Below are 23,671 nucleotides of genomic sequence, written 5' to 3'. Positions count from 1 at the left end.
GTGGTTTCGGGCTTTTACCGGAATATCGTGACTCGAGCATATCTGAGGTCGATCCGACACAAGAGTTCCGACAATCTCGCTATAGCTGCAAAGATGAGATTCAGCGAGTGCCCCATCTGGTAGCATAACCTAGCACTCTGAAGTTCCTAATAGCACTTTACCATGTTTCTTTTGTTTATGACAGGATTTTCAACTAAGAGTCCAATGGAGAAGGAGGAGGTATTGAGAATATTGAGAATAATTGAAACTTATAGCTATGGGGGCAGTACGGAGAGCGTGAGGAGGCTGCTAGAGACTATTGTTGAGGAATAGAGGATGGCAATAATGTGATCTGGCACGGCAAACTCTGTGAGCTGGGTGGAGGATGTGGAGAAGAAGGGGTTCATCTTTTATGAACTGGTGACGTCTGTAACAGTATTCTGACATAATGAGGAAAATGGCTTACCAGCCGCAGCTTGTAATCTGTCACGCAGCTTGCTGTAGAATTCACTACTTTCTTATTCTGATATTAATTGTGAGGGAATTTAGTTGTGAGGTAGAATAAATAAAATCACCTGTCTCAATGAGTGAATCAGCTAGATTTAGGTGTCGAATAAAAAATATCGGCCTGATCCCCCTTGGAATGCTCTCTGCCTTTTCTTCAGGCTACAGGCTTTCCCCAGGTTCATTGCCCCCCACGCCCATTTGGTAGCCTTGCGCTCAGCCTTTTCATGTTGCCACCTCAAACTACCTGCAGATAAGCGCAGGTTGTGCTTTCATGCTCTTTGTTTCCCAACAAAATTTCTTAAATTTAATCACCGCCACAAATAATGTCTAGGGAAGCTGTCGAGGTGCTTATTTGCAACTTCTGATCCTGCCATTCACGGCATTCACCCCACGACTCGTGTCAACAGTCTGTGTCTCCCACGTCGATCACCCGGTCCTGTGAATCAATCACCCCCCTCGGTTTTCTACGTCACCTACCACCTCTTCTCTCCACAAGTCTTGACCACTTTCTCACCTTGACCTTCGAAGAAATAATCTACCATCGACCAACTGCCCACCATGGATGACGCGATCGGCCATTTCATGGCGTTCACTGGCGCCGGCGCTGATGTTGCGAGACGATATTTAGGCTTGACGGAGAACAACCATGAACAGGCCATCCAACTCTTCTTCGACTCTCCTGAGCTTGCATCAGGCTTGGACCAACAACCTGAACCATCTGCGCCAACTGTACCTACCTCTACTCGACCGCAAACTGGTTCTGCAAGTGCTGGGCAGGGGACTTCGAAAGAAGCTATTGAAATCGGCTCGGATGATGATGAGAATATGGATCTTGATGACGATGACAATGACGAGGAGGCTGCTGAACGGGTAGCGGCTACAGCTGCAGCTCACGCCGCTGATTTGGAAGACGACGAGGCTATTGCGAGGAGAATGCAGGAAGAGCTCTATGCTGGTGGCGATGCCAGCGGCGGCTACGATGCCGATGGGGTGAGAGCACCTATAGGACGGAGAACGGAAACTTTGGTGGGAGGACCTGAGGGAGACTGGGATACTGAGGACATGCACGCAGCAGTTTTGCAACAAATGAGAGGTAGACAAAACAGACGTATGTATGGCAACTTGATTAATCTCCCACAGAGCTAATCACCTCACAGAGCCCCCGGCCGGCCTCTTCAACCAAAGACCTGTACCTTCAATCTGGGATGAATCTGTTGATGCATCGTCACGTCGTCAAGGTCTTGCCGAAGCAACTGGTGGAGCTTCCGAAGCATCGTCCAAAGCCGCCCGTCTCGCTGAATTGTTCAGACCACCATTCGAGCTGATGCACCAAGTACCGTGGGACGTTGCTCGAGACAAGGGCAAGGAAGAAAATAAGTGGATATTGGTCAACGTACAAGATTCGTCCATATTCGATTGCCAGCAACTTAATCGGGACATTTGGAAGCATGAGGGCATCAAGGAGCTGGTTAAGGAAAACTTTATCTTCATTCAGTACATGAAGGATGACCCGCGAGGCAATCAGTACGCCCAATACTATTTTCCATCCAAAGACAGCCAAGCTGCATATCCTCACATTGCTATCGTCGACCCGAGAACTGGAGAACAGGTCAAAGTATGGTCTGGACCACCGGTTCCACAAGCTGGCGAGTTCCTCATGCAGCTAGTTGAGTTTCTCGATCGGTACAGCCTTGACGTCAAAAAGAAGAACCCTGTTGCTAAGCGGAAGCCTGAGAAAGCAAAGTCGATTGACGTTGACCGACTTACAGAAGAGGAGATGCTGGATTTGGCCTTACAGAACAGCCTTCAGAACAACGGAACTGCTGCCGGCCCCAAGGAAGACGACCCTGATGATCTGACGAAGAGTTTTGGGGATGTCAGCAAAGGAAAAGGAAAGGAGGTTGAGGGGAGGTCTGCGAACACCGAGCCCGAAAATGGCGAGGCTAGCAATGGTGCAGGAGCTTCTGCTTTCTCACAGATCTTACCAAACAACCCTCACACCGAGCCTGAGATGGGACCTCAAGTCACTCGCATTCAATTCCGACATTCCAATGGGCGTGTTGTACGCAGATTCAGAGTCGGTGATACCGTACGTCGGATTTACGAATGGCTTAAGGCTGATCCATTGGAAGGGAAGGAGGGAGTTGCGTTCGACCTGAAAGGTATGGGCAAGGATCTGATTGAGCACCTTGATGAGACGATCGAGGATGCTGGGCTCAAGAACGGAACGGTAATGGTGGAGTTCGTTGAGGACTAGACTCCCCGTACTTCGTAACATCTCGGCATTATCAGCGGCTGCTATATCCGCACAGTTGTCCATCCGCTCGAGGAAGGTCTTTGGCATGGGTTACTGAGGTTCAGAGGTACATGGCAGGCGTTTTCACACTTTCTCCCGGTCTCATTGCTTGCATCTAGAGGGACTCTGGGCCAATGACAAATTGGGCATAGAATGAATTCATGAACAATCCCAACCAATGATCCTTCTTAAGTCTTCACTGATAGGCAGCCCTGTGACTTGTTTGTTGGTGGTGATTCGTAGCATCCAGCAATCTGCATTTAGTAATGTGAGTCCATTGTTTCTGTTCCTGAGCCCCTGGACCCAACCAAGGTTTTAGGCGAATGGGACTTGATTGGCTACGGAGAAGAGTTCGTGAAATCACAACAAAACTGTCCCACCAACTGATCTCCCGAGGAAAAGAAAGCAAGACGATTTAAACGCTTATGGCAAAGGGGTGATCCTCACGTTTCAACTTCCGATAAGATCCTCTTTCTGCTGGTGTACCTGCATTTGCCACTCACTTTTATCCTGTGTCGTGCTTACCTTCCCCGGATTTTTGAAACGCCGACTCATGAAATCTACATTCCCAACTCAACTGCCAGCAACCTCAGCCCTCTCCTATGACCTTGCCCAGAGAATACCCACCGGCTGGAAACGGAAGAGAACCGATTCTAGTCATATTCACCTTTATAGAAATCGAGTGGTGTTGAGAGTCGCGTCCACTCAGCCCTTATTATTTAACCCCACCATCACCGTGTTAACGACGCGGCTCGTCCTCCAAGCTCAGCCGTGGTCCCCAACACGTCAAGTTCTTTGCACGATCGAGTCTACCTCCTCCTCAAATTCTGTTTGACCGTCTTCGGGTTGCAAGGTAGATATCCCGCTCGGCATCCTTTCCCTCATTTCTCAGGATATCCCAGCAGACGGGTTTATACGGAGGGAAACACGCCCTTTTCCCTTCCTCGGGGTAGGAAAAAGGTTTTGGGTGACCATAAACCGCAAAGATGTCAGGTGGAGGTGGCATGATGGGCGGTGTCATTGACCCCGAGACGCTTTATACGAAGCAGAACTGCATTGGTATCCATCCTCGTATTACGGTGCGCCCGCAGACCACAACTGACTGGACACAGGCGGTGGCAGTTTTGGAAAAGTCTACAAAGGGTATGCCAATGCCTGAAGTCACTGGAATGGCATAAGAACCTTGCTAATTAGTCACAGTGTAGACAAACGCACCGGACAAGCTGTGGCTATCAAAGTAATTGACGTCGAAAATGCCGAAGATGAGGTCGAAGATATCATCCAGGAAATATCCATTCTCTCCGAACTCCACTCGCCATATGTCACACAATACCATGGATCATATCTGAAGGGTTCTGATCTATGGATCGTCATGGAGTTCTGCTCTGGGGGAAGTTGTGGGGACCTGATGAAGCCAGGATTGATCGGGGAGGATTATATTTCGATCATTATTCGAGAATTGCTCCTTGGATTGGATTATCTGCATGGAGATAAGAAACTTCATCGAGATATCAAGGGTAGGCTCTGGCCAATTTGAGAAAGGAGCATTTTCTAATTTTTGTTTGCAGCTGCGAATGTGTTGCTGGGAGCCAATGGGCAAGTCAAGCTCGCCGACTTTGGTGTTTCTGGTCAACTTTCTGCCACAATGACGAAGAAGAATACTTTCGTTGGCACGCCCTTCTGGATGGCCCCCGAGGTGATCAAGCAGTCTGGGTATGACCACAAGGCGGATATCTGGTCCTTGGGGATCACCGCACTCGAATTGGCCAACGGCGAACCCCCTTACTCTGATATTCATCCGATGAAGGTGCTGTTCTTAATTCCCAAAAATCCACCGCCAGAATTGGAAGGCAACTTTTCGAAAGCATTCAAGGAATTTGTCGAGCTGTGTCTGCAAAAGGATCCGAGAAAACGACCGTCTGCAAGAGAGCTGTTGAAGCATCCTTTCGTGCGAAGAGCGAAGAAGACATCATACCTCACGGAACTGATTGAGAGATATGAACGATGGGCAGTCCATCACAAGGGCGATGATGACGACTCAGATGATGGACGAGATGAGCTCCCAAGAACTGCACCAGCCAACGAAGACCTATGGGACTTTGGAACGGTACGACCTGTTGGAAGCAGAACAACGGGAAGAGCAGGGTTAAATGCGATGGGCGAGTCTGCAACAAATGCACGATCATCAAGATCCTCGGAGAGCGAAGACGACTATGCTGAACGACCTCGAAGTTCATCGCCGACGAAGATGAAGGATTCAGGATATGTCTCCAGCGCTGATACTGTCAAGGCAATGAATTCTCCCATTTCTGATCAACCGCGCCAAGCATCACCACAACGACGACCTGTTCCCAGTATGCAACCTACGTCTCCTGCCAAAATCCCCCTTCCGCCCTCACCAGAAAAGCAGAAAAATGCGCTGCCACAGACCCCTCGAGCAAGCCATCAGCAATTCTCATCTCAACAGTCGACGGGTTCTCCAGACTATGACCAATCATTACAAGAACAACTTCAGAGAGATGTGGGGTTTCTTACCATATCACCTCCTCCGCAATTAATGAAATCCCAGCTACCTCAGATACCTCTTCAGCCTCACAACACCCACGCCGCATCACAACCTCCTCGACCACCGACCCAGCAACCACTACCAAAGCTTGGACCGATCAAGTTACCTGAAATACCTCCATTCCGAGGCCAAAGTCAACCACTACAAAAACTTACCAACCAACCTATCACCACCGCACCCAAGCAACACCCTCTTCCCCAACAACCCTTGACTTCCCAGAATATCAATCCGCGCCAGCTAGGCCAACAGCCGCTGCCAGCTTTACCATCAAAGCTGCGTGATAACACTCCATCCCGAGAGAGCCTCTCCTCTGAGTCTTCGCGTACTCCAACTTCGATGCCTACCCCAGCACCTGCCAGCCCTAATGGTGAACTTGATGCTCTCAATGATGTGATATTCCCCGCTCTCGAAGAGGCACTCAAGCGACGGCAATATCATCTCCAGCAAGCCTTCCGAGCTACTGGCACTACACCGAAACAACAACGCGCAGAAGCAGCACACGAAAAATTAAGGAAATTGGTGTACAAACTGGCCTATATTTGCAGAGAAATCGACCATTGGGACAAGCAAGAGCCAGTAGGCATGGGTAAGGATGTCGATGTCTTTCTTGAGGGCTTATTGGAGGAGATTCTCGTTCGGGTGGAACCAGCCGAAGATGACGAGGCTGATGAGAAATGATGGACTGAGACGATAGGGAAAGGGAACAAGGTAATGATTTCTATTGCAACAGCTCTGGGATGGTTTCCAGATCCGTCCCAGTTATGGTTGAGGTTTAGCTTTGTGGCTGATAGGAATAAGTATATGTACATACCAAAATGAAATACTATACGCAAATTTCACTAAGTGAGCAGATGTGCGTCTGTAATGATGAATGCCTCCCCCACGCTTCTGATCTGATTTCCCTCACACTTCAAGTACAAAGTAATGTCCAACCTAGATATATGAGAAGTTCTATTTTTCTGTATAAGGGAACGCTATGAGAGACAGAGAGCTTCAGTGCTTTCCGCATCAAAGATCTTGTCAGTGTGAAGGCAAGCCGCACTACTCAATTTTAAGCGTCGGCTCTTTAATGTAGAAATGGTTGCTGGATACTGCCCCGTAAGTAATATAACTGCTTGATATCTTCAAGAAATATTAAATTCGGATCTGGCTCTTCATCAACTTCTCGCTTTCATTTCTTGGAATGTGACTGATCCGCATATTCGTTTGGCACAAGAGTATGAAGTGCAACAAAATCTGCTTTTCCTCTTCAATCATCATATATACCCTCATTGTGCCAAAGTACTTCTGAACATTCGGTACGATGTGCCGCAAATCATTCTTATTCGCTCTGTGCTCCCTTTCAGCTCAATACATTAGAAGAAAATTAAGTTAAATGTAGATTCTAGGATAATAGATAGAACTGTGCCCTGCATCAAAGTAGTGTTTAGGGGATAGTCAGTCTCGAGTTGTTCATTGACGTCTCATTATACTAGAAGTCTAGTACATTGATGTGCAATTAAACCACCTCTACTCTAGTGATGGCCCTCCTTTCGTCCCATCCTCCCCCCTCTGTGAAGACCTCGCTAACATTCAAGCCTTGATCATTTCAACCTCCTTCATTTCCTTTCAACAAGAGTAAGCCACTTCAACCATTGAATTCAACCCAACTCCACTTAACATATTTCCACCCATCCTTGGCCTACGACTCCACACCGTTGGTTTCTCAAGACATTCAGCACCCAATACATTTCAATCCCAATATTCACCATTTCTTTGCTAAGGTGTTGCCAAATCCTATCCAGACATACCACGGTGAGTTTCATAGCTATTCATCACAATACCATCACTATCCACTAAAATTGTGGATGACTTCTGCCGTCAAATTGCATCCATCCTTCTTTTATTAATCTTCTGAAGTTCTTCACTTTCCGCGGGGTGGTTCAACGCTGCATGTCAACAGCTTCGAAGTTATCCACCACAAAGCTATCCCTCTCGACTCAAGGCTTGAATAACTTCTGTCGTGAGTTTGCCTTCCTCATCTCATCAATTTTGGGACTCACCTTACTTCGCTGAATTGGTCACCAGCTCTCGTCCACACCCTAGCTTCTTTATTCTACCAACTATTTAGAACATCACTTTCACCTCCCAATACATCTTTCGGCTGTTCTCCTCTACGCCTCCCAGTCCTTACTTCATCAAATACCCAACACACCAACTTCACTTTCTGCAAAAGTATTCGACGCTTCCTCCCACAGTTTATTCTGTTCCTTCTCCATCAATCCTCCAGGACGCCACTTTCATATTCCGCTCATGTAATTGACACTTCTGGCCCTAGCTTAGGTCTTACTCCTTATCTCCAATTCTCCAAGCCACCTCCACCACACCCCTCAACTTTGCGTCTCGACTTTCCATCTACAGACTGTCCAAATCAAAGAACCATGACTTTGGGAGGACTCGAGGCTCCGAAAGTGACTCCGGATGGCATGGTAGATAAACGTCTCCGGGTCAAGATTGAGCACCTCAACGAGCTCTTTCCTCAACGGTCAACATCCGAGATCAAGAATTCCTTGGTATTTTGTAACGGAAACTTCGACGATGCTTTGGATCTACTCTCTGGAAGTCCTGGCTCGAGCCAATCCGTCGCCTCCGCAAGCCTATCACAGAATAACGCGATCATAAAGGTAAAGCACGAGTATGAGACATTAGAGGATTTCGAGAATGTCAAAACGAGAGAGAAGGTTGCGATGCTGCTAGATTTGTGCATTGCGCAACCGATCCCCATTTTAATTGATATCTTAGGGCACTGCGATTGGAACGTCGACAGGGCAGCCAATATTCTGCTCAACGATTATACCTTGCCGGATAGGCACATTGAAGGCAATCATGAGCCAGTGGAGGGTGTCAGCCAAATTGCAGGGGATGGCGCTTCTGCTGCCTCTACGGGATTTGATCCAACTCCGCCATCGACTCCACGATCGACTCCGCCCTTCCTCACGGTCCAGCAGCGCTATCCGGGTGGAGTGATGCCAAGCCTTGTGCTCTCCCTGAGAAATAGAGATGAGAATCCACAGAGCCAGACCGAGCCTCAAGAACCTCAGCCTAGGGAGAGCCACGAGCAAAGTCCAGAGCTTACATCAAGTTCAAGTTCCATCGATGACCTCAGCAACAAGCAGCATCCAGAGCCTATAGTAAATGCAGGTTCCATTCATCTCGGAAAGAATGCAGCAACGAACAAACAAGGTGGCGAGCAGCAAGCCCAAAGCCAAATTTATGGATTCGGTAATGATGTAGAAATGGCCCGAGAGGAGACCATAGAGGTAAAGGTCAAACAACTCCATGAGTTACTTCCCAGGGCTGCCAAGCGACGGTGTAAGGCTATACTACAATTGTGGCCCAATATCGACGAAGCCTTTGGTGTTTTATTCGAAGAAATTGCAGAGCATGGCTCGGATGAGAGTGGAGCTGAGACAGATGATGAGGACAATGATTCAGAGATGAGCAATGAGGAATTCGAAACAGAGCGGCCCATTCCAGGCAGAGATCACCGAGCCTCAGGAATCGATTCAGGAAGTAGACAAGACAAGAGGCGTGCAGAGACTCCGGTAATGCGCAGAGCTCATTCAATAAAGAGTATTGAAGCTGACAAATTATAGGTGGAAGAGCCCCCGGCGAAAAAGTCTCGTTTGGTGATAAAGTATGAGAACGACGAGGAAGCCGAAGCGGCCAAGCTTGAACCGGCGGGTGAATGGGTTTTGTAAGCTATTGTTGCATCCGATAGCCAATAGTCGTGCTAACTAGATCTAGGAATAATTTTGGCGAGAGTAGGGGAATTCAAATTGTTCTTAAGAGCGGCCAACACCCGTGCAGGTTTCCCAAGGGTCTGCTCTCTAGACACTTCAGGTTTTGCAGCGAGCAACTAAAAACGACTCCGTCTGAGTCAACCGCAGAGCCTCGTGAAGAGACTATCGACCTTCCAGATGTCGACCGTGAAGTATTCGACCTCGCTATTCAATTGGCAATCACCAAGTCATTCCAGCTGCTTAAGGCCCAATCGAAGACGAGGTCGACTGAGATCACGGCTGTACTTGAGCTGGCTACCCTTACGAGTCGACTCGGACTCTCTGGAGCTGGATGCATCATTGCCGCACGCCTGAAAGAGGCACTCCTGGATAGACGTAACTCTCTACAAGGGAAGCATATTGAGATGGCGTATACGCTCAAGAAAGGCCATCCTATCCGGAAGGTCATTGTGCAGTCCCTGGGCAGGGCATACTTTATATTGAGGCAACCGCCCGAATCGAAGAAGCGCCAACTCTACCGAAGGGGGGAGGGGGACAATGCTCGACGCAATGCTTTCGGCGCTGAACGATTCATGTTCCAGGACCAGCTCGATAGCATTGACGACTTCAACCTAGAACTTTCTACGCAGGCGATTGACATCATGCACGATAGGAATGAGTTGATAAGCAGGAGTGGCAAGACGAGGACCATAACATATACAGATCCTCTGTCGGAAGAAGAGTTCTCCCTCTAGCACCCACTCTGGGCATCCGTTTAGGATATCGGTTCGTTGTGATCAAAAAGCAACGTCGCTATGAACGCCGCTTGGCTGCCACAAGCCAGTTCTCCTTTAAATCTCATCCTTCTCACAGCACTGTTTGCTGGTATCTAGCGGTTTCTGCTTTCTCTTCGGTATGGACTTTGGCACTTGCACTTCGCTCTTTGCTCAGCCCTCTGATAGCCCTGAGGTTTCTGGGTTTTCATACTTGATGCTGAACTCTCGGTGTCTCGCGCTCTGCTCATCATTCACCTTCTCCTGATTGCAATTGCTATCCTGGAATACTCCCGTCTTCTGGCGTGAGAGACATTGGGACTGCTGTGGAAAGCGGATGGGAAATGGACGGCTGTGTGAGACAGCTTGAAACATTTCATGACGATGAATAATATTTTCCTTGTTTCTGCCCTGATTTTGGGGTTGCACTGGCAAAGCAATCTAAAAAGCGTTGATTTATTCCTCGGGGGAACATAGGCGAAGGACAGGCCGACATTGTTAGGGGCACTTTCCCTAGGCCAGTACGAATGCCTAATTGAGCCATTTAATCGGTAGTAATGACGGGCGCGGGGTTAGGTAGCTGGTCATAACACAAGTCATCTCGTGCACACATCTCAAATTCCGTGTTCCTAAGTTTGCTTGCAAGTATGGCATTTACATCAACAGTCTCCAAGCACCAAGAATCAATGCAGCGGTACCTTTTGAATGTCAGCTTGTGCACAAGATAATGCGGGCGTAATAACTTACCGGTGCAGACACCCATAAGCCATTGCAAAGTTTGGAACTTGACGCCCTCCAACTTCTCCCTGAGCCCTGCAACCTCCTGCTCAATCTTCGTTTCAGTCTCCTTGATCTTCAATTCCTGAACATTGGCTTCTTCTCTAATCCTCCCCTTCTCGAGATTCAGATCTAGTCTCACAGACGCTTGTGTCCTACTGACTTCGTCCCTCAATCTGCTATTTAACTTCGCGAGATCGTTCGTCAAGCGCTCATGCGATGCTCGAGTGGTCGATGATTCTGTGGAGTCGGCAGAAAGGAGTTCGGAGCGCAGCTTTGCAAAGTCGACTTTCTGGGCATATGTTGCCTTGGCTTGATCTTCTCGCAGTACCATGGTTCGAGTGAGGTTTTGGATACTATTCAAAGGTTAAAAGACATTCTGTAGAGCTTAGGGCTGCCCAACCTTTCTTCAATAACATCGCTGAGCACTTTCATCATTGCAACTGCCTGAGCCTCTGTGAAACCCTCCTCTTGCAAACGCTGGACAAACTTGAGAGTGTCAAAGTGATGATCTCGAGCTCGGCGTGTTGTGGCATGGAAGGCTCGATGATGCACAGGATTCTTGAGGATGCTGGACCTTGTTCGAAGAGAGGCATTATATCTTGTTATTACTCTCTGGACTGGGGGAGCTCTCGGTTTTGGGGGCCCGTTGTACCTCTTTGGCATGGTGCTTGAAGCTCGTGCAACGTTATGTTGGAGTGGCACCTGTTGCCAACTCAATTTGGGGAGTAGGAATCTGGGAAGCGCATGATTGATGGCTGGGGTGGCCATTGTGAGTTCTGAGAATCGGTGAAGGTAACATGCGCGAAGACAATCGCCACTTCAACTTTTGTTGTTTGATGTCGTCCAAGCCTGAGGAGCTTGGAAAGGCTTGCGCTACTGTAGACAAAAGAAAAGCGGCAGGGGCTTCCAATTCAAGATCAGCTATTTCGGATCCTTCCCCAACAAATGTCCCTAGGGTTACGGTACATTCAATGCCAACGACCTGTAAACGTTCTAGAACTTTTGAAACATTAAAGTCCTCGCCCTCCGAGTCTAGTTAAATGTCCAGTGCAACTTGGGACGTTGACAAAAATTCAGTGCCGCTTTTTCTGTCCACGACGAGAGAGCGTCACGTGTACGCTAACCAACTCTAGCATCCTTGAAACTCCAGGCGACTTTTGGCGGGGTCAAAAAGAGTCAGAGCACACTCAAATTTACAACCTCGATATCGACCTTCAACTCCTCGACTCCGCCTTCGACACTCACCCATATCGAGAATCGCCTTCCTCCAACATCCGCGCTCGCGACAGAACTACAGACAGAACCGCCAGAGCTCCGCGAGACTTAAAGTTCAGAAAGATTCTCAAAGGCGAACTACGCACAACCACCCATCATGGCGGACGGAAACGGAGATAGATATGGCAACGATATGGACTCGGACTCTGACTCTGGGCCAGAATCCCCAGCTCTCAAACCCCAAGAAATGGATAACAATGTCGAGGATATTGAGAAGCCAATAAAATCAGCCCTGAAGAAATCGACGCACAAGGAGGTAGCTCCCCCAGTCATTCGCCCCACCCTGCCTCCGCAGACAGAGCCAAAAAATTTGGATGTCAAGTCCCTGACTCCTCTGACTCCCGAGATCATCGCAAGACAAGCAACCATCAATATTGGTACGATAGGACATGTGGCACACGGAAAATCGACTGTGGTGAAGGCTATTTCAGGAGTGCAGACTGTTCGGTTTAAGAACGAGTTGGAAAGAAATATTACGATCAAGCTCGGATATGCCAATGCGAAGATCTACAAGTGCGACAACGAAGAGTGCCCAAGGCCGGGATGTTACAAGAGTTACAAGAGTGAGAAGGAGGTAGATCCTCCTTGCGAGCGGGAGGGATGTTCTGGTACCTATAGGCTGCTCAGACATGTCTCGTAAGTTCTACCCACCTATCGTTGCGAGGGAAAGCTAACCTCCGTATAGCTTCGTCGATTGCCCTGGCCACGATATTCTCATGAGTACCATGTTGTCAGGCGCTGCAGTCATGGACGCTGCTCTTCTGCTTATTGCTGGAAACGAAACCTGCCCACAACCTCAAACGTCAGAACATTTGGCAGCTATTGAGATTATGAAGTTGGACAAGATTATCATTCTTCAGAACAAGGTTGACTTGATGCGAGAAGAGGCCGCAAAAGATCACAATGGCCAGATCCAAAAGTTCATCCGAGGCACCGTTGCAGGAAGCGCACCGATCATTCCTATCTCGGCACAACTCAAGTTCAATATCGATGCTGTCAACGAGGCAATTGTCAACACCATCCCGGTACCCCTTCGGGACTTCACCATGGATCCTCAAATGATTGTTATTCGATCATTCGATGTCAACAAGCCGGGTGCTGAAATCGAAGAGCTAAAAGGAGGTGTTGCTGGTGGAAGTATTCTGCACGGTGTTGTGAAGCTAGGTGACGAAATCGAGATTCGACCAGGTATCGTCACCAGAGACGAGAAGGGAGCTATCAAGTGCACACCCATTTTCAGCAGAATCGTCACACTGAACTCCGAGAACAACGAACTGAAGTATGCCGTGCCTGGTGGACTTATCGGTGTTGGAACTCGAATCGACCCTACTCTGTGCCGTGCTGATCGTTTGGTTGGATTCGTTCTTGGACTGAAGGGCCGCTTGCCAGATATCTACATCGAAATCGAAGTCAACTACTATCTGCTTCGACGATTGTTGGGTGTCAAGACCGCAGATGGAAAGCAAGCCAAGGTTGCGAAGCTCGCCAAGAACGAGGTGCTTATGGTGAACATCGGTTCTACAGCAACCGGTGCGAAGGTTGTAGCCGTAAGACAGGATGCTGCGAAGTTGGTGTTGACAAGTCCTGCTTGCACAAACGTTGGCGAGAAGGTCGCACTAAGTCGTCGTATCGAGAAGCACTGGAGATTAATAGGTTGGGCTACGATTGCCAATGGTGTCACTCTGGATCCAAGCACATCGTAAGAGGGTGTTTCTCTACCTTGTCATGATTTATGCATAGGGGGAGTTGATAGATTGGGCCAAAAAGCAAGCTCGATACATGAATGAAGATTTCTCAGCCCTGTCTAGGTATGTAGTTCTTTCGCGGCGAGCTATATTTGCCATTCCGAGATTTTTCTGCTGAAGAAATAGAATGAAACTAGCTCAGTCTCAAATCCAAATGTAAGAGTCTTCGTGGAGCCTAACTTGCGTGCTTGGAATCGATTGCTGGACATGCTGAAATCTTGAGTGTGTTGTGAAGCTTGATGAATTCCTATCTAGCGAGAAGTTGCTAGAAGTATCCACTAGCCAACCGCCCAAACCCCCATCCGCCCACGCCTAAAAAATCGATTTTTAATCACACCTTCATTATAATTACAAATCCTTCGATATATTAACATCCCATAGTATTTTCGACATCCTGATAACTATATATTCAATTTAATCTTGTGGTGCGGCTAGAATCGCCTGTTAATATCGAATTTTTTGATTTTTGGTACGCGGCCGTATCTCATAATTTTTAGTGAGTGCGGCCGCACCAAATAATTTTTAGTAAGCCGGGCGCGTACCAAAAAAAATAAAAATTCGATATTAACAGGCGATTCTAGCCGCACCACAAGATTAAATTGAATATATAGTTATCAGGATGTCGAAAATACTATGGGATGTTAATATATCGAAGGATTTGTAATTATAATGAAGGTGTGATTAAAAATCGATTTTTTAGGCGTGGGCGGATGGGGGTTTGGGCGGTTGGCTAGTGGATACTTCTATCTGTAAAGCTAAGCGAGAACGCCAATGCGTGATTCCCTAGCATCATCCTTATTTCAGATGCCAACGTTGGCCTACCCAATCTCTTTAAGATCCTGTGATATCTGTCTTAGTCCATAAGCAAATCAATCTACACGGGCAGAGAGACCTGTCACATATCCTTCGTTTCTTCCTCGGGAATGTCCATCCTTTACAGTAGGTTCAGCGTCCCGCGGCCTCAACATCTATATTCTTTCCCCACTTGCCATCTTTTCCCCCTCTAAGTCTTCTTCTATTTACTATATTGAACCCTCCCTCTGTCTCCTCCTATATCTCCTCCTATATTCCTATATCTTCTTCTTCTCCTTCTACATTTTCCGGAGAATGCGGACACGGTCACGTGAATAATCTGTCACGTGAATATATCCGTGCAGGAACACCAAAGCTTCCGGCACGCCGCAACGCCACAACAGGCGAGCCTGCGAGCCCAGGTGTAGATAGGGATTAGGCTACAAGGGTGGTCACGAGCCACGGCTTCGCTCCAGCGCTGACAAAGCAAATAAATCGAAAATCAGAAATCAAAACTCAAAAACTCCATGTGACCTTGCCCCATGCCCTCCCTTCCATATCTATGTGATTTGTTACGATATGACAGCCCCCAGAAGGGGTTAGTTAGCCCTATCAAGTACAATCGTCGCCTTGATCGGCCTCGTCCCCTAATCCAGTGGTGAAAATGTCTTTGTGAAGCTCGCAAACTGATCCAAGAGACTAGCAGCAAGCATGAATTTGACGAGTTTGGCCATTAACTCTGTATCTCTTAGGAAGAGCCTGGCATCTCTGACAATGCTCTTCCACAGGTACGGGAAATGACTGTCCTCAAGACACTCACAGTCTTCGACAATGTGTTGCATCGTTTGGTAGACCTGTTCGCAGCCGCACCATGGATCTTCTGTGCGTTTAATGGTATTGAGGTATCCGTGGAGCCCGATTTTCTCCGTCCGCATCTGGATCAGAACAGAAGCCTCGGTCTTGTGGAGAGATTTTTGTGAAGGTCGTTGATATGGTGATTTAGAGCCATATTGTCGCCCTGCCATCCTTTAGTTGCCCCTTTTCCAGACAGCTTTACGCTTGTAAGCCGCTTGTGCGTTTTTGGACTAGCGCCGTCCCAAGACCCGTGCCTTTCCCAAAGTTGTTGTCTCGCGAAAGGAACAGTTCAACATCTACGCAATCAATCACAACTTCAACCTAATCAACCTACAGCATCCCGCATATTTTCTGGGAGCTCTTGGGATCACTACTCTCTTTAACTGCCTCTTGTGCAAATCTACGATTGCTAATATTGAGCACGGTTAACGGGGGGTAAGCGCCTCAGCGCAAACGGTCAAGATGGCACCTGCTCTGCCCATCAAGTTCACCGAGCTGGTCCAGGTACGTGTCAACTTCCAATACAGCTATCTATGATGGAGAATACAACTGACAACTGACTCTAGTTGACCAACGTCGGAGTTCAAGTACGTAGCATTCTTTTCAGCCTCTCCAAACACTGTCCAGGCATCCGCTTTATCAAAATCATCTAACATTCACCTCTACAGCAAGGATCAATTGGATTCAACTCATGCGTGAGTATTTGTCTCCTCTCTGCTACTTGCAGTGGATAGCTAATATTGAAACTAGACACTCGAATCCGATTCCTTCATATGTGTGCGAGAAAAGAAAGATGAAGCCGCCCAACCCGAAGTTGTCATCGTCGATCTCAAGCAGGCCAACAATGTCATTAGGAGACCGATCAAAGCTGATAGTGCCATCATGCACTGGACGAAGCAGATTATTGCACTCAAGGCACAAGCCCGAACCCTCCAAATATTCGACCTCGGTGCCAAGGCAAAGTTGAAGTCAGCGACAATGAATGAGGATGTGGTGTTCTGGAAGTGGTTCAGTGAGACATCCTTGGGCCTGGTAACAGATACTGCGGTCTACCACTGGGATGTCTTTGATCCAAATCAACCATCCCCAGTTGAGGTCTTCAAGAGAAATCAAAATCTTGCAGTACGTGGACCTCGACTTCAAGCACGGTGAAATCTGCTAACAAATTCACTAGGGGTGCCAAATCATCAACTATCGCGTCAGCGACGATGGCAAATGGATGGTGGTTGTTGGTATCACACAACAACAAGGTCGAGTTGTGGGTGCTATGCAGCTCTACTCGCGGGATCGTGGCATTAGTCAAGCTATCGAAGGACACGCAGCTGCATTCGGCACATTACGACTCGAAGGTGCCCCGGCAGATACCAAGGTGTTCACATTCTCCGTTCGTACCGCTACTGGCGCAAAATTGCACATCGTAGAGGTTGATCACCAAGCTTCGAACCCCGTCTTTCCGAAGAAGGCAGTGGATGTTTACTTTCCGGCCGAGGCTGTCAACGATTTCCCAGTTGCGATGCAAGTTTCTCAGAAATACAGCATCATCTATCTCGTCACAAAATACGGCTTCATTCACCTCTACGATTTGGAGACTGCCGCATGTATCTTCATGAACCGTATTTCGAGCGAAACCATCTTCATTACAGCTCCAGACTCGGAATCCGCGGGTATACTGGGCGTTAACAGGAAGGGACAAGTGCTGTCTGTTTCTGTCGACGAAGCCACTGTCATCCCCTATCTTCTCCAAAACCCAGCCAACTCAAGTCTTGCGGTCAAGCTTGCATCACGAGCCGGTCTGCCTGGTGCCGACAACTTATATGCTCAACAATTTGACCAATTAGTGAACTCAGGAAACTATGCAGAGGCCGCAAAGATTGCTGCTAATTCTCCGCGTGGCTTCCTCCGTACACCACAGACAATCGAGCGATTCAAGGCGTTGCCAGCTGCGCCCGGACAATTGTCTGTCATTCTCCAATACTTTGGCATGTTGCTTGACAAGGGATCTCTCAACAAGCATGAGACACTTGAGCTTGTAAGACCAGTTCTTGCTCAGAACCGAAAGCACCTGTTGGAGAAGTGGATGAAGGAAAACAAGTTGGACTGTTCCGAAGAGCTTGGTGATATCGTTCGACCACATGACTTGAACCTTGCTCTCAGCATTTATCTCCGCGCAAATGTTGCTCCCAAAGTTGTTGCAGCCTTCGCTGAAACCGGCCAATTCGAGAAGATCCTGCCTTATGCCACACAAGTTGGATACCAACCTGACTATGTCATGATGCTGCAGAATATTGTAAGTCGGACTTTCCCTTTTCTAACTCAGTCCTTCCCTCCTGACCAGACTGGACCTTCCTCCTGGACACCTGGACATAGCTCAGCCCCCCCTTCCTGGACTCTCTGGACCGAACCTTCCTCTGGATACCTGGACCGTTAACAATATGAAGGGCTCTTTCTTCTCTTCAATGGATGAAGGTTTTTCAATCGTGCAAAAGGGTCCCCTGCCTCTTTCTCGCCATTGAGGCTACCTTTTCTTTCGGTTCTGGGCCATGAGATCTAGAACCAAGGACTACGGCATGCCAACCCTTTACCCCTGGTCCCGCAACGCATTGTGTACGATGGATATTGCTCCCACTCTACCCTGCTAGAACACATCTGGCACGACGACGAGAACCTCACTCCTGAGCAGCTCGAAGCAAGGAGCGCGAATCGTTGGAACGACGTGCTGGGCAAGCCAGGATCCGGACACGTACCAATTATCATGGACTGAAGGCCGATGACTTCAAAGAGTGGAAGGCTAGGCAGTCTAGATACGAAGCAAATCTTGGTCCCGTACATAGAGCGGGGATTGCTGAAGAGAGCAAAACCACTGTGATGGCTACCAGGAAGTATGCTTACGAAATCTGCAACGTTAACTTTACGGATTCATGCGAACTCAACATCCACAAGACCTGCAAAAAGCATCTCGATACGGTTGCTGGTACATACAAAGTCAACAAGAACGTTCTTGCTCCGAAATTTTCTTGCAAGACTTGTGGTCAATCCTTGAGAGATGCACCGAAGCTGGAGCTCCACCAGACGACCCGAGAACACATCGACAAGGTTGCTGCCGCAGCCAAGTCGATGTAGCCGAGCTCCGAGCTCGACTAACAACTACCGGATCTCCTCTTTGGATTGACATTTTTATGGACTCTTACACAGCACTGGTAACCGACGACCTCGATCTGCTCACTTAACCCCCCTGGAATCACTTAAATCAACGCTGTCGATTCACGGCTGTGTTACTACCGGACATCCCTTACTGGACTGGCTTTTCTGATCGAGTCTTATACAGAGCATTTGCTAACACATTTTTGCCTGCCCAGTCACGCATCAACCCTGAGAAGGGTGCCGAATTTGCAACTCAACTCGCAAACAACGAGGGCGGCTCATTAGTCGACATCGATCGCGTCGTAGATGTTTTCCAATCGCAAGGCATGGTTCAGCAAGCAACAGCCTTTCTGTTGGATGCTTTGAAGGATAACCGACCAGAGCAAGGCCATTTGCAGACCCGCCTCCTCGAGATGAATCTTATGAATGCACCTCAAGTTGCTGATGCCATCCTGGGCAATGATATGTTCTCCCACTACGATAGAGCTCGTATTGCAACACTGTGCGAGCAGGCTGGTCTCTCTCAACGAGCCCTAGAACACTATGATGACCCAGAGGCTGTCAAGCGTGTCCTGGTTGGTATTGTCGCAACTCCAAACTTCAACCAGGACTGGCTTACCAACTTTTTCGGCCGCTTGTCTCTCGAGCAATCGCTAGACTGCCTCGATGCTATGTTGAAGTCAAATATTCGTCAAAATCTTGGTGCTGTTGTACAAATTGCGACCAAATACTCCGATCTTCTCGGCCCTACCAGACTAATTGATCTGTTCGAGAAGTACAAGACTGCTGAAGGTCTATTCTACTACCTCGGAAGCATTGTCAATCTTAGCGAAGACCAAGACGTCAACTTCAAGTACATTGAGGCTGCAACAAAGATGGGTCAATTTACTGAGGTTGAGCGAATTTGCCGAGACTCTAGTAAGTTGCACTTTCCCTTTCCTTACTGTTGCACTCACTAACATCGATTTTTAGATTACTTCAATCCCGAAAAAGTGAAGAATTTCTTGAAGGAAGCCAAATTGACAGAGCAGTTACCGCTGATCATTGTTTGTGATCGCTTCAACTTCATCCACGACCTGGTTCTCTACCTGTACCAAAACCAACAGTTCAAGTCGATCGAGGTCTATGTTCAACGCGTCAACCCTGCTCGAACACCTGCAGTTGTTGGCGGTCTCCTTGACGTTGATTGTGATGAATCGATCATCAAGAATCTCCTCTCAACTGTCAATCCGGCTTCAGTGCCAATCGATGAGCTTGTCGCCGAGGTCGAGTCGAGAAATCGTCTCAAGCTCTTGCTTCCATTTTTGGAAACAACTCTTGCTGGGGGTAATCAACAGACGGCGGTGTTTAATGCACTTGCAAAGATTTATATTGACTCTAATAACGATCCCGAGAAGTTCTTGAAGGAGAATAACCAATATGATCCATTAGTCGTTGGTAACTACTGCGCAAAGCGCGATCCGAACCTTGGTATGTAGCACTTTCCTTCTTTTTAGTCAACCTTTCCTTCCTCCTGGATACCTAGACATAACCCTTCCTTCCTGGACGCTCTACACCGCACCTTCCTGGATACCTGGACGAGTCAGCAACATGAAGACTCCTTCTCCTTCACGATGCTTCACCTTCAACACAACACCACAAGGACCTTGCTGCACGGAAACACCACTGCAGAGTTTGTGACCATTCCTTTGCCGATAAGGCACAACTCGACCGCCACAACGCGTCGAAGAAGCACAAAGACAAGGTTGCTGCCGCGGCTGAGTCGGAGTCGAGCTCTTAGCTCGACCCACCTGGACCCTGCCACAATTTTGGAGCAAATCGACACCGTCGATTTGCAGCATTCATACCTGGACTCAAAAGTACATTTCTACTACATCACTACCCTATAGACTAGACCTGCAACGATTTTAGAACAAATGGACGCCGTCGATTTGCAGCATTCATATCTGGACTCGAAAGTACTTTTCAACAACATTGCTACCATATGGACTGGACCTGGACTTTTCATTGTACTATTCAGAGTATTTGCTAACATTTCCAAGCTGTCATTGCATACAAGAAAGGCGAAAACGATATTGAGCTCGTTTCGCTGACGAACGAGAACTCTATGTTTAAAGCCCAAGCTCGTTATCTCCTCGAAAGAGCTGACCGGGAGTTGTGGTCATTTGTTCTCAGCCATAACAACATCTACCGCCGCTCCGTCATTGACCAGGTCATTTCTACTGCCGTGCCTGAATCTACTGAGCCAGACAAAGTCTCCGTGGCAGTTGCTTCGTTCTTGGCTGCCGATCTGCCTGCAGAGCTTATCGAGCTTCTCGAGAAGATCGTTCTGGAACCATCGGCTTTTGACGATAACACAAATCTCCAGAACTTGCTCATCCTCACGGCAACCAAGGCTGACAAGGGACGAGTTATGGATTACATCCACCGTCTTGATGCTTACAACGCTCCCGATATTGCAAACATCTGTATTGAGGTCGGATTGTTCGAAGAGGCCTTCGAGGTCTACAAGAAAATCAACGACCATAAGAGTGCTGCCAATGTGCTTGTCGAGCATGTTGTCAGCATCGATCGTGCCCAGGAGTATGCCGAACGTGTTGAACTTCCAGAGGTTTGGAGCAGAGTTGCCAAGGCCCAATTGGATGGCCTTCGTGTCAGCGATGGTATTGCTTCTTACATTCGCGCCGATGATCCTAGCAACTACAACGAGGTTATTGAGATTGCTACACATGCAGGCAAGGACGAAGACTTGATCAAATTCCTTCGCATGGCACGCAAGACTCTCCGAGAGCCCGCCATTGACACTGCTTTGGCTTTCGCCTATGCCCGTACCGACCAATTGAGCGAGTTGGAAGACTTCCTCCGAGGCACCAACGTTGGTATGTAGAACCCCCTTTTTCTTTTGCCCGAATCGGACCTTCTTCTGGATACTGGACCTGGAACATCTCTAACATCATTAAACGTTTACTAACATCTGTTTAGCTGATATTGAGGAATCCGGTGACAAGGCTTATGCTGAAGGACATCACCAAGCTGCAAAGATATTCTTCACCAGCATCTCCAACTGGGCCAAGCTTGCCACCACCCTGGTTCATCTCGAGGACTACCAAGCTGCTGTTGAGTGTGCCCGCAAGGCAAATAACATCAAGGTCTGGAAGCAAGTTAACGCCGCCTGTGTTGACAAAAAGGAGTTCCGACTTGCTCAAATTTGTGGTCTGAACTTGATTGTTGACGCCGAGGAACTCCAAGGTCTCGTCAAGCAATATGAGCGAAATGGTTACTTTGATGAGCTCATCGCACTTCTCGAGCAAGGTCTTGGTCTTGGTATGTTCCTTCCTTTCCTTGTGTCTCAAACATTGTTTCCTCATGTTCTAACATTATCATTTCTAACATTATCGTTTCTAGAACGCAGTCATATGGGTATGTTCACAGAGCTTGGCATTGCCTTGTCGAAGTATCACCCAGACCAAGTGATGGAGCATTTGAAGCTTTTCTGGAGCCGAATCAACATCCCCAAGATGATCCGCGCCTGCGAGGAGGCTCATCTTTGGCCAGAACTCGTCTTCTTGTATTGCCATTATGATGAATGGGACAATGCGGCTTTGGCTATGATGGAGCGTGCCGCGGATGCCTGGGAGCACCATTCTTTCAAGGACATCATCGTCAAAGTCGCCAACTTAGAGATCTATTATCGCGCACTCAACTTCTATCTCCAAGAGCAGCCTTCTCTTTTGACTGACCTTCTCCAAGCCTTGACCCCGAGAATCGATGTCAATCGTGTCGTTAAGATGTTTGAGAAGTCAGACAACATTCCTCTCATCAAGCCATTCCTTCTCAATGTTCAATCGCAGAACAAGAAGACCGTCAACAGTGCCATCAATGACCTGCTGATCGAGGAGGAGGATTACAAGACCTTGCGTGATTCGGTTGAGAACTATGACAACTACGACCCTGTCGACCTTGCTCAACGACTCGAACGTCACGACCTCGTCTTCTTCCGTCAAATCGCTGCCAACATCTACCGTAAGAACAAGCGCTGGGAGAAATCGATTGCTCTTTCCAAGCAAGACAAATTGTTCAAGGATGCCATCGAGACTGCAGCTATTTCTGGCAAGTCGGACGTCGTTGAGGAGTTGCTTAGATACGTAAGTTTCGGATGCGCGAACTCTAATGTACACGCTAACTGGTCAATAGTTTGTCGACATTGGCAGCCGCGAATGCTATGTCGGCATGTTGTACGCCTGTTATGATCTGATCCCCGTTCATGTCGTTATGGAGATTTCATGGCGTCACGGTCTTACTGACTTCACCATGCCATTCATGATCAACTACCTGGCCCAACAAAGCTCCACGATTGAAATGTTGAAGAAGGACAACGAAGAGCGCAAGTTGCGGGAGAAGTCACAGGAGAAGGAGGAGAACAACACTCCGATCCTTGGAGGCAATCGACTGATGATTACTGCTGGCCCAGCCGGAGGACGTCAATCGCCTGCTCCTTTCGCTCAGACCAACGGCTTCGCACCTCAGCCAACGGGTCACACTGGTTTTTGAAGTTGATACGGATAAGTAGTGGCATACCTTAGTGACAGCATCTCGGGTTGTACCCTTTTCTGATTTCCATAGCGGGAAGGGATCCGAAAGGTCTTGTCTCATATTCCCAGACATGAATGTAGTTGTATGCATCAAGTTCTTTCTAGCAGAGTTTTCTAGGAGGTCCACTCAAGGGAGGAGCGTGTAACTAATAGGAGCGGTTCTAGCCTTGCTTTACTAGATTCACTGATGTATTCTGACAAAAGGCCTTTTACATCTGCATCTTGCGAGCGTAAAGTGAGATGAATTTATAATTGAAGCTGAGCTTGACGGGTGACATGTCTTTGCGATGCACATCTCTTTTTCCTGCGAGATCTTGGACTCAATCTGGTCTGCTCTTGCTCTCACTCGCACTCACACTCGCACTCTTACTCACACGAAACATCACTTGCCTTTTGGCGGCTAGCAGCGGGGCATATTGCACATGCTACTACTGCATAACGACAGAAAAATGCTCACCCGGCTGTCAGCCATGCCCCATCATCAGCCTTGTTGAAAATAATCCCTGCCATTTGCTACCGAGGTCGGCGCATGAAGCAGCGAAAAGACGAGGGGTTTTCAGTTCACATGAGGCCGGGGAAAAGGCTCCCATCTTGAATCTTGAAAGCGGC

General features: G+C 48.1%; 6 protein-coding genes across 6 annotated transcripts; 5 read left to right on the top strand and 1 right to left on the bottom strand.

Moving 5' to 3' along the window:
• Positions 1-733: 733 nt before the first annotated feature.
• On the top strand, positions 734-2,959 carry K444DRAFT_669727 (uncharacterized protein). Its single transcript, XM_024887552.1, has 2 exons — positions 734-1,594; positions 1,644-2,959. The coding sequence occupies exons 1-2, from the start codon at positions 1,045-1,047 to the stop codon at positions 2,741-2,743; spliced, it is 1,650 nt and encodes a 549-aa protein (XP_024728975.1). The 5' UTR covers positions 734-1,044; the 3' UTR covers positions 2,744-2,959.
• An 830-nt stretch (positions 2,960-3,789) lies between these two features.
• On the top strand, positions 3,790-6,026 carry K444DRAFT_545699 (Pkinase-domain-containing protein; the record flags this gene model as incomplete). The annotated part of the gene is made up of 4 exons (XM_024876157.1): positions 3,790-3,841; positions 3,895-3,925; positions 3,983-4,299; positions 4,351-6,026. The coding sequence occupies 4 exons, from the start codon at positions 3,790-3,792 to the stop codon at positions 6,024-6,026; spliced, it is 2,076 nt and encodes a 691-aa protein (XP_024728974.1).
• Positions 6,027-7,768: 1,742 nt separating this feature from the next.
• On the top strand, positions 7,769-9,864 carry K444DRAFT_669725 (uncharacterized protein; the record flags this gene model as incomplete). Its single annotated transcript, XM_024887551.1, has 3 exons — positions 7,769-8,932; positions 8,984-9,084; positions 9,135-9,864. The coding sequence occupies 3 exons, from the start codon at positions 7,769-7,771 to the stop codon at positions 9,862-9,864; spliced, it is 1,995 nt and encodes a 664-aa protein (XP_024728973.1).
• A 323-nt stretch (positions 9,865-10,187) lies between these two features.
• Positions 10,188-11,516, bottom strand: K444DRAFT_621198 (DUF1640-domain-containing protein). Its single transcript, XM_024881849.1, has 3 exons — positions 11,063-11,516; positions 10,630-11,015; positions 10,188-10,580 (listed from the first exon to the last, which is right to left on the bottom strand). The coding sequence occupies exons 1-3, from the start codon at positions 11,428-11,430 to the stop codon at positions 10,537-10,539; spliced, it is 798 nt and encodes a 265-aa protein (XP_024728972.1). The 5' UTR covers positions 11,431-11,516; the 3' UTR covers positions 10,188-10,536.
• A 346-nt stretch (positions 11,517-11,862) lies between these two features.
• On the top strand, positions 11,863-13,903 carry K444DRAFT_602790 (putative eukaryotic translation initiation factor 2 subunit gamma). Its single transcript, XM_024878741.1, has 2 exons — positions 11,863-12,573; positions 12,623-13,903. Exons 1-2 carry the CDS (start codon positions 12,035-12,037, stop codon positions 13,638-13,640), a joined length of 1,557 nt encoding a protein of 518 aa, XP_024728971.1. The 5' UTR covers positions 11,863-12,034; the 3' UTR covers positions 13,641-13,903.
• A 1,728-nt stretch (positions 13,904-15,631) lies between these two features.
• On the top strand, positions 15,632-23,349 carry K444DRAFT_621195 (clathrin heavy chain). The gene is made up of 11 exons (XM_024881848.1): positions 15,632-15,833; positions 15,896-15,916; positions 15,998-16,024; positions 16,080-16,451; positions 16,504-17,616; positions 18,686-19,388; positions 19,443-19,940; positions 20,513-21,349; positions 21,453-21,794; positions 21,876-22,615; positions 22,665-23,349. The coding sequence occupies exons 1-11, from the start codon at positions 15,792-15,794 to the stop codon at positions 23,019-23,021; spliced, it is 5,052 nt and encodes a 1,683-aa protein (XP_024728970.1). The 5' UTR covers positions 15,632-15,791; the 3' UTR covers positions 23,022-23,349.
• Positions 23,350-23,671: the final 322 nt, after the last annotated feature.

This window comes from Hyaloscypha bicolor (genome assembly GCF_002865645.1).
Source record: "Hyaloscypha bicolor E unplaced genomic scaffold K444scaffold_182, whole genome shotgun sequence".
Lineage (NCBI taxonomy): Eukaryota > Fungi > Ascomycota > Leotiomycetes > Helotiales > Hyaloscyphaceae > Hyaloscypha > Hyaloscypha bicolor.
The sequence above is the reverse complement of the archived record's forward strand: the minus strand, read 5'-3'. Positions and strand labels throughout refer to the sequence as shown.

What these genes read in the sequence shown, in the direction of transcription:
- K444DRAFT_669727 (XM_024887552.1), top strand. Translation starts at nt 1,045, where the DNA reads ATGGATGACGCGATCGGCCATTTCATGGCGTTCACTGGCGCCGGCGCT. An exon ending in GAGAGGTAGACAAAACAGAC is followed by an intron (nt 1,595 to 1,643) that starts GTATGTATGGCA and finishes ATCACCTCACAG; the next exon opens with AGCCCCCGGCCGGCCTCTTC.
- K444DRAFT_621198 (XM_024881849.1), bottom strand. Translation starts at nt 11,430, where the DNA reads ATGGCCACCCCAGCCATCAATCATGCGCTTCCCAGATTCCTACTCCCC. An exon ending in AGCGATGTTATTGAAGAAAG is followed by an intron (nt 11,016 to 11,062) that starts GTTGGGCAGCCC and finishes ACCTTTGAATAG; the next exon opens with TATCCAAAACCTCACTCGAA. An exon ending in GCTTATGGGTGTCTGCACCG is followed by an intron (nt 10,581 to 10,629) that starts GTAAGTTATTAC and finishes GACATTCAAAAG; the next exon opens with GTACCGCTGCATTGATTCTT.
- K444DRAFT_602790 (XM_024878741.1), top strand. Translation starts at nt 12,035, where the DNA reads ATGGCGGACGGAAACGGAGATAGATATGGCAACGATATGGACTCGGAC. An exon ending in AGGCTGCTCAGACATGTCTC is followed by an intron (nt 12,574 to 12,622) that starts GTAAGTTCTACC and finishes ACCTCCGTATAG; the next exon opens with CTTCGTCGATTGCCCTGGCC.
- K444DRAFT_621195 (XM_024881848.1), top strand. Translation starts at nt 15,792, where the DNA reads ATGGCACCTGCTCTGCCCATCAAGTTCACCGAGCTGGTCCAG. An exon ending in CAATTGGATTCAACTCATGC is followed by an intron (nt 16,025 to 16,079) that starts GTGAGTATTTGT and finishes TATTGAAACTAG; the next exon opens with ACACTCGAATCCGATTCCTT. An exon ending in AAAGCGCGATCCGAACCTTG is followed by an intron (nt 19,941 to 20,512) that starts GTATGTAGCACT and finishes AACATTTCCAAG; the next exon opens with CTGTCATTGCATACAAGAAA.